This window comes from Dermacentor albipictus, chromosome 9 (assembly GCF_038994185.2).
Source record: "Dermacentor albipictus isolate Rhodes 1998 colony chromosome 9, USDA_Dalb.pri_finalv2, whole genome shotgun sequence".
Taxonomy (NCBI): domain Eukaryota; kingdom Metazoa; phylum Arthropoda; class Arachnida; order Ixodida; family Ixodidae; genus Dermacentor; species Dermacentor albipictus.
In genome coordinates this window covers 59,027,652-59,041,320 of record NC_091829.1, presented here as the reverse complement: position 1 = coordinate 59,041,320, position 13,669 = coordinate 59,027,652, and the positions used below count along the sequence as shown (strand labels likewise).

At 49.1% G+C, this 13,669-nt stretch overlaps 1 protein-coding gene and 1 long non-coding RNA gene across 4 annotated transcripts in view; one reads left to right on the top strand and one right to left on the bottom strand.

Annotated features, from left to right (window-relative positions):
* Positions 1-568: 568 nt before the first annotated feature.
* LOC135921392 (uncharacterized) overlaps positions 569-13,669 on the top strand; it is a 74,947-nt gene continuing 61,846 nt past the window's right edge. Inside the window, exons 1-2 of the long non-coding RNA XR_011508695.1 lie at positions 569-893; positions 2,190-2,313. This is a non-coding gene — a long non-coding RNA (uncharacterized lncRNA). The remainder of the gene's footprint in view (positions 894-2,189; positions 2,314-13,669) is intronic.
* Positions 6,656-13,669, bottom strand: part of LOC135921391 (uncharacterized) — a 50,379-nt gene continuing 43,365 nt past the window's right edge. For all 3 annotated transcript variants that reach the window (XM_070525977.1, XM_070525979.1, XM_070525978.1), the window contains exons 14-15: positions 11,496-11,618; positions 6,656-6,944 (exon numbers count right to left, since the gene is read on the bottom strand). In XM_070525977.1, the coding sequence (XP_070382078.1) occupies positions 6,774-6,944; positions 11,496-11,618 (294 nt within the window). In that variant the 3' untranslated portion in view covers positions 6,656-6,773. The remainder of the gene's footprint in view (positions 6,945-11,495; positions 11,619-13,669) is intronic.

The window sequence follows — 13,669 nt, the reverse complement described above, 5'->3', positions numbered from 1 at the left end:
GCCGTGGTTGCTCAGTGGCTCTGGTGCTGGGCTACTCAGCACGAGGTCGCGGGATCGAATCCCGGCCATGGCGCCGCATTTCGATGGGGGCGAAAACACCCGTGTACTTAGATTTATATGCACGGTAAAGAACCCTACAGGTGGTCGAAATTTCAGGAGTCCTCCACTACGGCGTGCCTCACAATCGGAAAGTGGTTTTGACGCGTAAAACCCCATAATTTGATTTTAAACGCAAGACCCGGAAGTGCGATCTTGCTGCTCGTATTATAGCACAGCGGAACGCGGGCGAAGGCCACGCGCGACGCAGTTATACGGGTTATACGCTACGCCGGCGCACGACAATCTGCAGCGTCACCGCGCAGCCAGCGTGACTGGCAACATTCGGCGCGCTTCGGCGTGCCAGACCAGGGTGCATCGCGCACTGGCATGTGCTGGCTTTGCAGGCCGCGTTTCAGTTCGCGTGCAAAGAAGTTGAGCTGAGTTTTGCGCCTTTGCCAAATTAAAGAAAAAAAGTGCTCGCTAATGACCGCGCCCGTTTGCGCATGCGCCGTGGCAACAGCTCATCGCCCGCCCTGTTGTGAGACGTGTTTAGCGCTCTGAGTAGCTGAATCTTTTCGGTTCGTCTGGCCGCAGTGACGGGTGATGTTATCTGTAAGCTAGTACGAATGGTGCTGCCAGTTTCGTGCCATTCTCCGATATCGCCGGCGTCTCTGCTCTTCGCACTTTGCAATGTCTTTCTCTATGCTGTGTGCTCGAGTGTTCGACAGCATTTCGCATCTTCGCGCTGTCGCAACGTGCGCAAGTTTGCGAGAACATTGCAAAAGAAGGAGCCGTTGGATTTACTAAACACCGACGTAGTCAACCGTGCCGGATTATGCTTCCTAGCTGGCGAGGTAAGTAATGTGTTCCACCTGCTCACGAACGTTCACGCGTGATCAAGGTCACGCACGCTCAAGGTCAATTCACGTAGTCGTGAAGGCGAGGGTGAAATGCTTTTCCAGACCAATGAGCAGCGACCTCAATTATGACCGTGCGGTTTATGGGTGGCTACATCTCGCGTGGCAAAACACTAGTTGATGAAAATTACGCATCCACTACGTCGCGAATGGCATTATTTGAAAAACTACAGACACTATCATTAGAATAGAAAAATGGGAAGTCAGAAGCTGTTTTTTTTCCATCCATGAAACTGTGCAGGATTTCTAAAGTTTTCTCGTGGTGATAAGTGCAGTGATATGCCTTGGACGTATTACCGTATTTTACGCTGTAATCTCATAAAACTTCTAGTGCATAGCCATAAAAAATAATTACAATGTATATATAGTGTCACCCTTATAAGATTTCATCAGTAACAATTTTCTGCCTTTTCACTAAGATTATGTTTGAGCCATGGCTTCAGTACCAGAGAAATACTACAGCTGGCACCAGTGTGTGTGTGGTACGTTATGTTGATTTTACCTCAATAACGAAAGAACACATGTGGGTTGGTACTAAGGACACACCAAAATGCGGACGTATATGAGGACACATGCAATGTATTAATGACACATCACCTACTTCAAAATATGGGTCAACCCATTGCCTTGAATCGATGCAAAGCTCGCAAGGCTCACCAGTGCGATGGGTGCCGTTATAGTACAGTGTAGTTATAGAATGAGGTATATATATTCAGAGGGCTGTATTTGTAGCAGATTGTCACGCGATGTTGTGGCGAATATTGTCACTCACACTTCATGTTTGCTGCTATGTGCTCTGTATACTCGATGTGCTGCGAGCTGGTTCAGTAGATGACTTGGCGCAATAGGCCTCGTGCGGCAAACTTTGATTTTTTCTTTTTTTTCCACGGAGAAGTTGGCCCCGCGAGATGTAAATGGGGATGCATCGCCTTGAAGCCACCATTGAAGAATTTATGGGCTTCTATGGCAGCTCCGCTACCATGCGTACCTTGGCACGTTCTTAACAAGTAGGTACAATCGTCATGCTTATGAACGGGAAATCGCGACTGTGCGGCAAATAGCCTAGTCAGCTCTGCAGCGCCGCGAAGAGATGCCAGAGAAGAAGAAAGAAAGCCATTCCGTATTCTTCTTGCACCCCCGTACCGATGTTTTATCCTGATCTTTGTAGTAGCACACCTGCAGACAAGAACTATTCTGTTTGAATTTCATATGGACGCACTGTATCTATCGCAGTTCCTGAAACAGTGAGCATGACGGCTCACGGACGAGAAGCGGCGACAAACACGGATGCTGGCGCCACGAGTAATGGCAGCAGTCAAACGGCGACAGAAAACCTGCGGAGCTGACTTCATCGCTGGTAAGTGCGGCTCTCTGGTGGGCGTCGTTGAACGTATCCTCGCTGACACGATGACATGCGACCGTTTGCATCGCAACTCTAAACGGAAATGCTGGTCTGCAGTACGAAACGGACGGGCGTAGCAGTTGCATTTGATTCCTGGTTGCGCGGCGTTTTATCAGAGACGAGTCACGTGTGAGCACGCTGCGATTCTGCCACGGATCTAATTTCCCGGACGTTCGGCCAACACTTCGATCGGATCCTTTTTTTCAATTGTCTGTGAGGAAAGGATCAGGTGAAGGCAGAGCTTTGCGACGTACGGATGACGGGTCGCTTCTGGCAGTGAGAGCGCGGTCTGTTCGTTAGACCGGGGACAAGTCCTGGTCGCGTACCTTTCTGGGAAGATGGCAGATAAGCGGGATAGATGAGGGTACGCGTTTGTTGGCAGGCAGCGCCAGTGCCTGACCAATTGCCTGCTGAGACTTTTGTGAGGAGGAGCGTATCGCCTTCTCGTTAGACCTTGGCCCTCCGGTCTACTCGCGGTGGCTGGCTCGTGTGTCGCGACGCGGTCTGCTAGGGGCTGGGAGGCGGTGTTGTCTGCCGCCCGGTTAATGAGATCTAGAGCAGCACAGTACGTCTTCTCGTTGCCCCGCGGCCGGCATGCCCGGAGCACCAGACGATCCCATGGATACCCTCGAGTGAAGGACCTCGGATTCTAGCGGCTTGTGTGGGGAGTGTTTCGTTCGGGAATAGTCGACAGCACCCACACGCGCCCTCACCGGGTCAAAAGTACCAGACTTAGTGCCATCATTCTCATCTAAAATCTACCGTGCGATCACTTGAACACTTTGTTCAAAACGAACTGGTCAGCAATTTTTTCCATTCAGCAGAAACTTTTTAGCATCTTGCCGGAAACTCAGCGACACGTACTCAACTGACGAGCACGAAGTTGGCAAGAGTTTCATTGAAGAGCAGCACGTACCCAGTGCACTCGTGGTGTAGCTCACTAAAAAGCTGGTGTGAAAGGCCGTACACATCTTTCCTGTCGCTGCTTTCATACAGGAAACATGTACTGCTGCGCAGCAGGCAAGCACGACGCGTACCATGCAACGCACACAAAGCATGTAAAATGCAGTTGATGACGCTTAGCAAGCTACGTTTCAACAGCGCAGTCACTTGCCCACGAAGAGTGCGTGGCAAACGCTTGCTCGGCATGACTATACGTACTATATGCTGCGATAGCACGCGCGAAGCAAAGGTAAGTGGTGTTCAAGGGCGCTATTATGGAGCGATGATTTCCGGCCGTACATCATCTCCGAGATATTTTGTGCGTCTCTGCATCGGAGGCATCGAGGCAGACGAACAGAAGCCACAAAGCCACAAGCACCACAAAAGAGCAAAAACCGCATGCTGCATTTGTCACGAAGGAGAACGTGACGCGGCGGCCATGGGGTAGATGCGGCGGTAAGTCATGCAGGGAAGCAAGGCCATTAGAGGGAAATGGGTGAAGCTTTATCAGGGCCGCAGCCTGGCCTGTCCGGCCGTGAGTTTACGCATGCATACGCTTTGGATGCCTCCTCGCCCAGGTGAAAAACCGTGTTTCAATACGCTCCACCGCGTTCTCCGATATACAGAAAGAGAGAGGGAAGAGTGGAACCGAGCTGCTTCGTTTTTTTTTCTTGCGAGGACACAAGTTAAAAAATTTGATTGGTACCAATAGAAGAGAAGCGCAGTCAAGGACGTCATAAAACTAGCTGAGGCGATGAAATTAGGAAATTCGTGCGCGCTAGTTGAAATCCGTTTGTGCGGGACAGGGGTAATTAGAGATCACAGTGAGAGGCCTTCGTCCTGGCAATGGACATAGAATAGGATGATGATGATGATGATGATGATGATGATAATGATGATGATGCAAATCCGAGCACGTGCCAGTGGGATAATCGGCCTAACCTAACCTGCGCTGAAAAGCATTCATCGCACGCAAAGGTTTAGTTCTGCAGAGAGTTCTTTATTTACACATAACAAATGCCCACTAATCCATGTTGTAAAGGTGGTTGCACAGGGAAGCTGTAAACGACAAATAGAACGAGTACCTTCGGACGTGTGTCCTGTTCCGTGGAGGGTTCGGGCGGATCAGTCATCGTATGAGCCCTACGTCACCACTTGTAGGCTTATGCCTCAGGAGCGAAGGAGAAAGGCAGCTGACGCGAATAGACGCCGGAATTCGTTCACACCGCCTTGATTGCCTCGTGCACTGCGCGTGTTTGGGCGCGTTTCGTACCGCGCGCGGTGCGTGCCTACGTGTGTTTGTGTGGGCGTTTTATTCGAAGGACGATGTACAGGCTTCTATTTGCCTTTAAGAATATCGGTACGCTTGAAGAATATTTTTATGGCCGCAATGCGGCGAAAGGACAGCGTCTGCTTAGCCATGTAAGGGACGCTGAGTAGGTAATTGGTAACGAGATGGGGAGGTCGCTACAAGCTTAAGACGTTTGGACGGCCTGCGACTTGGCTTGCGCCGAAATGTCGTGCAACTAGGAGTGAACCACAGAGAAATACTAGTTGCCGGTTGTGGTATGCGCGCTACCCTTCAGGAATCCTCGTTATACGTGGTCTTCCCATAGCATTGTCGGAGCGGTCGTACCCCTCCGCGCGCCAGGAGAAAAGTGTAGAGGAAGTGACGTGGGAGGCTCTCCTCTTTTTCCTGATTTCTTTCTTTCCTGGGCTGTGGCGGCCATGATTTCGTGGCACAATGGTGGCCATGGATGAAGGAAAAAACTGAGGAGGGGCCCTGACGTCATTCTTTCTGAAGCTAAGTGAAGCCAGAAGTTGGCGTTGCTCCGCCATCATGTCGGGACAGTTTTCCTCTCTTGTTTACTTTCCTCGTGAAAACACGGCGCGCTGCGCGCAACCGGGCTGCTCGGACGCGCGCGCCCCGCAGCAATACTAATACTACTTGCGTTGAATCGCGATGTCTCATTGCATTACCGTTGCCGAATTCACGTTGAAAGAAGTTCGTGATGAACTTCGCAAATTGGGCCGTGAGGTCGAATCGGCTGCTTTTACTGGCTTTTATAAACATAAACGTGCTTCTATAAGCCCAGCCAACTGAACTACTCTCATCAACCGCAGGTACAGTCCGCTGCCCAGTTCTTGTGTGTCTTTAGAAAAGATCACCTTTATCGCTCCCTTCTACTTGCTTTTCTTTGCTTGGACGTCCTGGTGCTCTCAGACAGACTCGCGAGCTAGACGTCTGGCGATACGCAAAAAAATGTACGCATTCTCAACGCACTGCGAGAATGCACTGGAGACACGCCGACCCATTTGCGATACCTGTGGACTTCATGAGCACAACGACGTATCTTTGTTGTGGCTCGAGGAATCATTTTGCTTTATTGAACAAATTTCGGGTGGCCACCACAGCGCGCCGGCGAACGCCGTTTCCGACTCCGTGACATTGACTGTGGCCTGAGGTATCTTCTCACGATAAATGAAGCTTCACGGAACCAAATTTTAACGCGACAGCGTTAAGGAGCTCGTGTCGCAGAAAAGCCGGTGTCGTCGGCGTCTGTGTCCGCGGCGTTGGCTGTGAGCGATAAATCCCAGCAGGCACTTCATGATTAAAAAAACAACTTGCAAGATGGGCTGAGTGGGAATCGAACCAGGGTCTCCGGAGTGTGAGACGGAAATGTTACCACTGAGCCACGAGTTCGATGCTTCAAAGCGGTACAAAAGCGCCTCTAGTGAACGCGGTGTTTTTTTGTTTGTAACCGGTACGTGCGACCATGCAACAACCGTTTGCTGTGTTCCCGTTCTAGGCCATCAATATAGCTGACGTGATGACCAAGGAGAACCGCTAAAAGCACTATTCTATACGCCTAATCAAATGTATTCTACATCAAACATGGGATCACTTCAGCCTGGTTCTGAGGAGATTTGTCTTCTTCCTTTGCTGCTTGTGTGAGCTACACTTTTGGGAACGTGGTAGAGCACTACGGGGCGTATTGTGTAACAAATCATTTCATTTGGCAATGTTCACTGCGCATCAGCCGTGCACAGCGGCTGACCACGAATAGCGAAGGGCGCCATGCTTGCCTTAGCGACGCTTGGGCTCCCGTTCTCACAAGGTGCACGTACACGCGGCTATTAGTACACTCCTCATGAATCGGTTATTGCCACGCCCGCGCCATTCGTTGGTCACCTCGCCCTGGTTAAAATGTTTCCGTAGGCTTAAATTAAAAAGCGCCGCTGCTTGCTGTAAGCCATTCGGTCAGACTGGGTTAGGACAGCGCGGAATACATGGACGAGAGAAAATATAATATAGTTGGGCTAGGCTAAGTGATGACAGTGAACAAAAAAGAAATGCAGTTGCCCAGACGATCATTTTACCGCACAAAATGAGACAAGGCACAATGAAGCACATCGCCGCTGGCGCCGCACAGTCCGGAACTTCTCGCAAGCTTCATGCTCGCGGCTCGGGGTCACGGTATATTGAGCGCTCTCTTGACCACTTCGATTCGCCAAAAGATCGCGCCCCTTTCGGGACCGTCCAGACCGGGGCAGCTGTCGGTGGGGTCCCCGAGGTGGGCGTTCACCAGCAACAAAGACATGTCCGGCCGCAGGAAGGTGGAATTCTCGGCCAGTTTGAGGCACTGCGTGCGGAACCGGAAAGGCGCATTAGGCAACTCACCTACAGAACACAATCTAGCCACCTCTCAATCGTTCTTACATTTGAATGTGCGCCCGCGGGTAGGACGAAGCGTCGGCTACGTTACCATACTGCACCGGCAATCAACAAGGCGCTTCGTGCAAGACATTCAAGAAAGAGGGGAACGTGATCTGAGAGAGTGTAGCACAAAGCTACAGAATGTTCCTCATGAGGTTCTTTCCGAAAGAAAGCTGCCCCATCGACGAAAAAAAAATGGAGGGTGCTCAAGTTTCTCCTTTATGGGTGGAACGCGTTAGCATTCACAGATGCCTTACTGCTTTTAACGCTTCTCGGCAACTGCAGCATATGTAACTGTGATGGTTACCGGGAAACGCTGGCAGCGAATGCTGTGCACCAAGGCAAGCTTTCTCGTTAAAACTCAGCGTCTTTCGTGGGCCGCGATGCGGTATGCCCTTCTACCTTCGGAAAAGTACCGCCATCCTTTGAACAATGCCGCGTCTCTCTTTTCTGCATCTCCTATTGGTCAATTGCTGTCTAGTGATAGCACGGACAGTAACTGTCCAGTCGTACTGAGCTTTTCGAGGGGGCGCCACTGTCCACTTGCTTTCTCAATGAAAAAGTAAAAAAAACGGTCAAGGAGAGGAGATGGCGGTACTTTTGCGTAGGTAGAGGCTTTACGATGCGGTAAAAGCCCTTCAACTTCGTAAAGTGGCGACACTATCCTCCTCCGCTTCACCCTCTTTTCTCCTCTCCTTCACGCTGCCTCCTCGACCGTGGCGCCGCCTACACTGCTAGAGCGTAGCAATGACGCCAACATGCGCTACTCGCCACCCGTAGACGCTTCTCGAGCAAAAATGGCGCTGATGCACGGCGCGAGGGCTCACGTGATGCTATTAGGCCAATAGCGACGCGGCGTCGGCCAGAGCACGCGAGGAGGAGGCGGCATTCTTCAAAGCGTGGCGCTACTTTACGAAGGGTAACTGAGTAATACTTGTTGGGGGGCTAGTTGGTGCATGTTTCCAGAAGAGGGTTATAGCGCCGAAAAAACACACAGCGCCTGTCCCGTCTCGCTTGCTGTGTGTTGTGTTTTTTTCGGCGCTATAACCCTCTTCTGGCTACTTTACGAAGTTTCAGGGGCTTTACGATGCGGTGGAGGCGAGTGCCATGTGAAGGTGTTCCAAGGAACCGGGTGCACCGCTTTGCGATTTTCGATATTTGGACGCGCCAGCGCGCGCAAATCTCGGGGGCCGTCACCACCCTAGGAATGGTAGAAATGCTGGAAAAGGGGTTTGTGTTTTGAGTTCCCATAGCGTTCCTCAACACTCATGATACAATATCTGAGCTCGTCAGGCATAATTCATTTCTGTGGTGGATCGCGGTCACCACAAATTCCCACGTTTTGCAAAACCCAAAACAGGTTCAGATATCTTCATCATAGGTTCAATTGTTGGGGATACAACTGATCGCTGTACTGACGTAACACACCGATTATGCAGGCTTGAGATCCCGGTTCTGCTGCATTGTCTGTAGCCCCTTGAAAACTTCAGCTCAACATTCTGTTTGTGGCTTCAAGAATGGAGTTTACCTGAGATTTGACTTGATTTGTGAAAATCCGTCACCTTTGGTCTGCTCCAATCCGTAGTCCAATATGTTGAAGTCATAGCTTGTTGCATACTAGTTGGTTTATGCTTGAATTATTACCATGCTGCGCAAGATATACAATAATACAAAAAGCAGACTTCTTGTGCATCTTGCGCGCACGTTAACAATTAAAGTGTCCGATGCTTCCGTCTCAATTTACAGCGAACTTGCTCGAATGTGCATGATTTATTTCGGCTTCCTCAAGCTTTGCGCAAAGAAAGATTTCAGCCAGACGCATTTCACTTTCTTGGCCGATATATATCGGAAATCTTGGCAACGTCGACAATATGGTGTTATCTATGGAACAGGCTCTACAGCTTCAAACGAACGGCCCAATATTTCGTGCTTCTTAAATATTGAATGCAGCTGAACGTGTTCGTGGACAATATAGCTTCCCCTTCGACGAACAACTGCTTGGAAAGGTCTTCACTCAAAAAACTCAGTTGTCTTCTCGCATCAATTACAGCTCGTAGGAAACGACACCGCTCCTGTCGAACGGGCTGTTGAGCAGACCGATTCCGCATCGTCAATGGCGGCGTTGTCATTGGACATTGCTGGTGCGCAGCACATCTCTTCGATGCGTGAAGCCTTTGGTCTCGTTGTTCGATGGCGGCAAAGAAAGAGAAGTTGCATACCTCCATTGACCATTGGAGCATTAGGATCCGTCTATGGGATTGAGTTATACGGTAACTCTTTATGGTACAATGGAAGCAACAGCGCAGATGGCGTCGAATCTGCTCTTTTCGTCAGTCGATAACTTGTATGCGCAGTTTGCAGAAAGGAACTGCACGCTTTTGTAAAATCAACACAGTTGCTTCGAATGGTGCTTCGCTACATATTGAAAAGTCAGACACGTTGACAAACGTGTCTTTGAACCTTCATCTCAAGTATGTTAGTCACGGAGAGATTCACTGCGCTTGAAAACGCAATCATCCAAGGCATGAGTTTCTTTTTCCTGCTCGCTGCCTCCAGTTGAACAAACGCGGTCAATCGTTGAACTTTTGTTTCAGTCGTATTCTGTAGCGGTCGAGGCATTGTTGTCAGAATGACGTCGCTTATACGAAACCACCAGACCTGCCGGAAAACGTCTCAGTACTAAGAATATCAGCATAGATGCATGTCCTCTTTCAATCCCCTTACAGGACTTTAAAGGACGTCATAGGACGTCCTACATGACGATGTTCTCAATGCAGGAGCATCGAATGATGAAATAAAGACAGTAAGCAAACGCGAGAAATACTTCCTGTTCTATGCAAAACGTGTCGCATGATGCGGTGGATCATGTGTCCACCTCATCCTTGTCATAGGCCTCAGTCACCTGCAGGCTGGCAATGGCTGCAAGGTTGTGTCCATGATAATGAAACTTGACCGTTTGTCCATGATAATGAAACTTAACCGTCAAGCTGAATGATAGACCCGTTTCAATGACGGTTTCAGACTTCTCGCATGACGGTAACCATTTACTAATGACTCCACGTAATGGCTCGATGCCTAAATATGGTAGTTTGGTTACAGCAGATCGAACAGTTCTATGCGGCGCTACAAGGGAAGCTTCCACGGCGTCATTGCATAAGGGCGCTAACGATGGAAGGAAAATTATAAAAGACTGTTTGGTAATGTTTAGACTTGCCATGGTATTAGCGGCTTCGGCTTCATAGAGTAGCGTGGTTTCAAGCTCTCTCACGAAGGATTTTGCGGAAATAAAAATTTCGATATCGACTGCATTAGCATAGAACACAGCTTGGTAAGCCGTGGTATGTTCAAGCCAGTGCTGCGAGCTCACTATAGTAGTTTTCAAAAATTGAAGGGCAGCGTTCGCTTTGTTGACCCGTTTCGCGAGCAGGCTTCACCGGGCCCGTCGCTTGCGCTTGAGTCGACCCATACGTAGTTCCATGGAATCGTCGTAATGTACGACGATGGCAAAGAGGGCGATTCGGCACCGAACAATAATGGGTAAGTCACAGGTCGGTACGTCTCTGAGCAAGCAGAACCCCCGGCCAACTTCATTTTCTTTTTATTCTCCTTAGCTCGAGCGACATTTCTTTTCTTCTTGCACAACAATCGTGCTTTTGCGCCAAATAGTGCGTCATCCCTGCTAGACTACGGCAGCAAGGTTTCTTCAGTGTTCCCTCAGACAAAGGGTACGTTCTGGCATCTAAACTATGGCATCTGCATATAAATACCGGCGCGTTTTTCACTGTAAGTCAAAAAGAATACGCTATCATAAGAGACGCACACATTCTAATTCGTAAATGTGGCACGCACATTCGAGCAGAACGTAGTACGGTGCCTAAAGGTGCAGCGTGAAACGTCTAGCGAAATATGAACGAAACTGGCAGCGGGGCTTGCCACATTGCGGCCTCTCTGGGGAGAGACGAGAACGGACTTGTTGGATTTTTTGCGGATACTCGGGGTATGGCTTGGTACATGTTGCGCTACGAGCAGGGTTTACAATGTTATGCTGTCACAAACATAAATTTAATTCCCCTTAATTTGTGCATAAGCATTTCCAAGGTGAATAAATTGCTAGAAGAAAGCCTGAAATGAAAAGTTCACTAAGTATATCTTTTGACACGCCTTTGATGCTTGCCGATGCACTCGGCACCGCTTGACAACAACAAACAACAAGAAAAACAAAAAAAATTGTCCCTATTCGCTCTATATACATGTCACGGACCCAACGTGGTCTCGTTGGCATTTGTCACTCCCGACCGCACGTGCTCCGCCATGTGACTGTGACCTACTGTGTGACCATGTGACCATGTGACCTACTGCGTTTAGACTCACGTCAAGTGACGACCGTCGTCTGCCGCTCCTTAGAGCCCCAAACACGCGCGCACACGCATACTCAAAAAATATTCTTCGTGTATGAATTAGACGTGCGTGAACTTACCTTTGCCTTGAGGGTGTCTTCGCTCTCGAAGAACATGGCCTTCGTCTTATCGCTTGCCACTTGTGCCACGTTGACGCCCGTGAACAGTTCAACTCGCCTCAACTTCAAATCGCCCTTGCAAGGCTGAAAAAGAACATCTGGGTATCGATCACATGTGGCCCGTGTTTCATCGCTTCGAATGTGCAGCTACGACATAACCAAGCAAAACCGGCAAAGTTAGGTCTCTTCCGGTCGCATCGAGCGTACAGAAAATCACAACGCATGGCCGTTCGCTCCACCATATATCCTGTCGATTCGAGTATCTTGCTGTCAACGCATAGGTGGCGTCGGTGAAATTCGGGGTCTGCTGTAGCAACAGCAGCGTGGTGCGGCGCGTAAGCTTCATCCAGGCGTCGATGATGCCGCATTGTGAGCTGCAAGTAACGAGCTGAAGCAGCAGGTGTGGCTGTGGCCGTGCGCTTTTCAAAGCTCGAGGTAGGGATCGGGGCCGCGGCTCTAGTGGTCGCATTTCGATGGGCGGGGGGGGGGGGGTGTAATGCAGACACGTTTCTGTCGTCATAGTTCATCATCAGCAACAGCAGCGGTAGCTGCGATGACCGCTCAGAAGCGTTGTGTGAAACGCTTACGAAGTTTGCCCGCTTCCTTGCGAAGACCGAAGACGGCAACGATTTCGCATTTCAAGGAAATACGGGCCACACGACGGGTGACGAATACCTAAAGCTTGAAGTGTTGGTTGTTATGTGCCTTGCAAATAATTACTGGATTCTCTTCGCCCTAATTGCATGCCTTATGCGATGCGCGTAGTTTGTAATTTCCTCGCCTTGTCGGTGAACTATGCTAGGCGCGATTATATTTCGCTGCAGTAGCAAGTGTGCTAGAGTGACAAACAGTAAATGTTTAGTCACTGTATGCTAATTTGAAGCACCTTTAAAATGTTACTTATTCAAACGTCGCAGGGTTCCATGGTACCGTTATTTGTAACGTTTCTCAGGCTCCTCGAACAATCACACATGACGCCGAGTCAATGCAGTGCGTGGAGAAACTTTCACGTTGCAGGCTTACTTAGAAGTGGTGCAAACAATTACCAAACCATCGTTTTTTTTTGCGTATTTTCCTTTGTAATACGTGGCTTCTGTTGTTGGGTGTTCTCGGTGTTTTCGGTGGTCCTGGGCTTTCGATGTGGTCGGTGACCAAAACAAGTCATTTTGTTCATATCTGGCGAAATTAAAGGACACGTTGCGGGGAATGCTTAGGCGAAGATACAAGTGTTTCGGTGCATTGCGGTATTGGCTGTGCATTACGAATGCACGAGGTTCGGCGCGTTACGCGGATGCTCTACGAGCGGAGCTAAATTTAGGCCCACGCTGCCTCAGCATGACTGGAAATGCCACCCGGATCGAATTTAACGAATGTTTTTTGCGAAGCTAAATGCGCGTGCATGAAAGGCAGCGTTTCTAAACCCTTGCCGTGTAAACTGCTCGGAATCTTTATATGGATATTTAGCACTATGCTTCCCACTGTTTCGAGGGAACTTTGCGAGCTACACAAAGTTTATATTTGATTGAATTCAGGGGCTTGTTGTCGGTTTTGTGCAGGCGAACATCAAAGTGTTTCGGTTAGCTAAGGCCTGTGCAATAAATTATGTCTTCAAGCACTCCGGAGCGTTATGGTTCAGTTTTTACGAGCAACGAAAAAGTTAGTACGCAGGCGCTGGAGTCAGTAAAAAAGTGCCTGCAAGAAGAAATTTGCGAAAAATAAATGCACCATTTTGGCAAGTTAGGATACAAATTCAAAAGCACGTATATGAAATGCAGCTATTACAAAATATTTCTTATGTGGTCGCTATCAGCAGTCAACTCTTGGTCAGACCAAGTTTATTGGAGCACGTGAAATCTATTGTGTCACAGAATGTTAACGTTTTTGACCTAATTAAGAACGTTACGAATAATTATTCCGCTCTTGCTTTGTTCTTGGTAGTACTAGGCATATTACTAAGTTCTCTAAACTAAGTGAGACATTCTGCTTACGTTTGGTGAAAGTAATGTTATGGTCGATGTGTTGGAAGTTGGTGTGTTTGTTGCAGCCTTTTGCAAATAAAACGCAAGCAAACGCTATGGAAAGTTATGAGTGTGTTTTATGAGCAACGCAGAACCTAGCCCGTTGCCTTGGCAGAA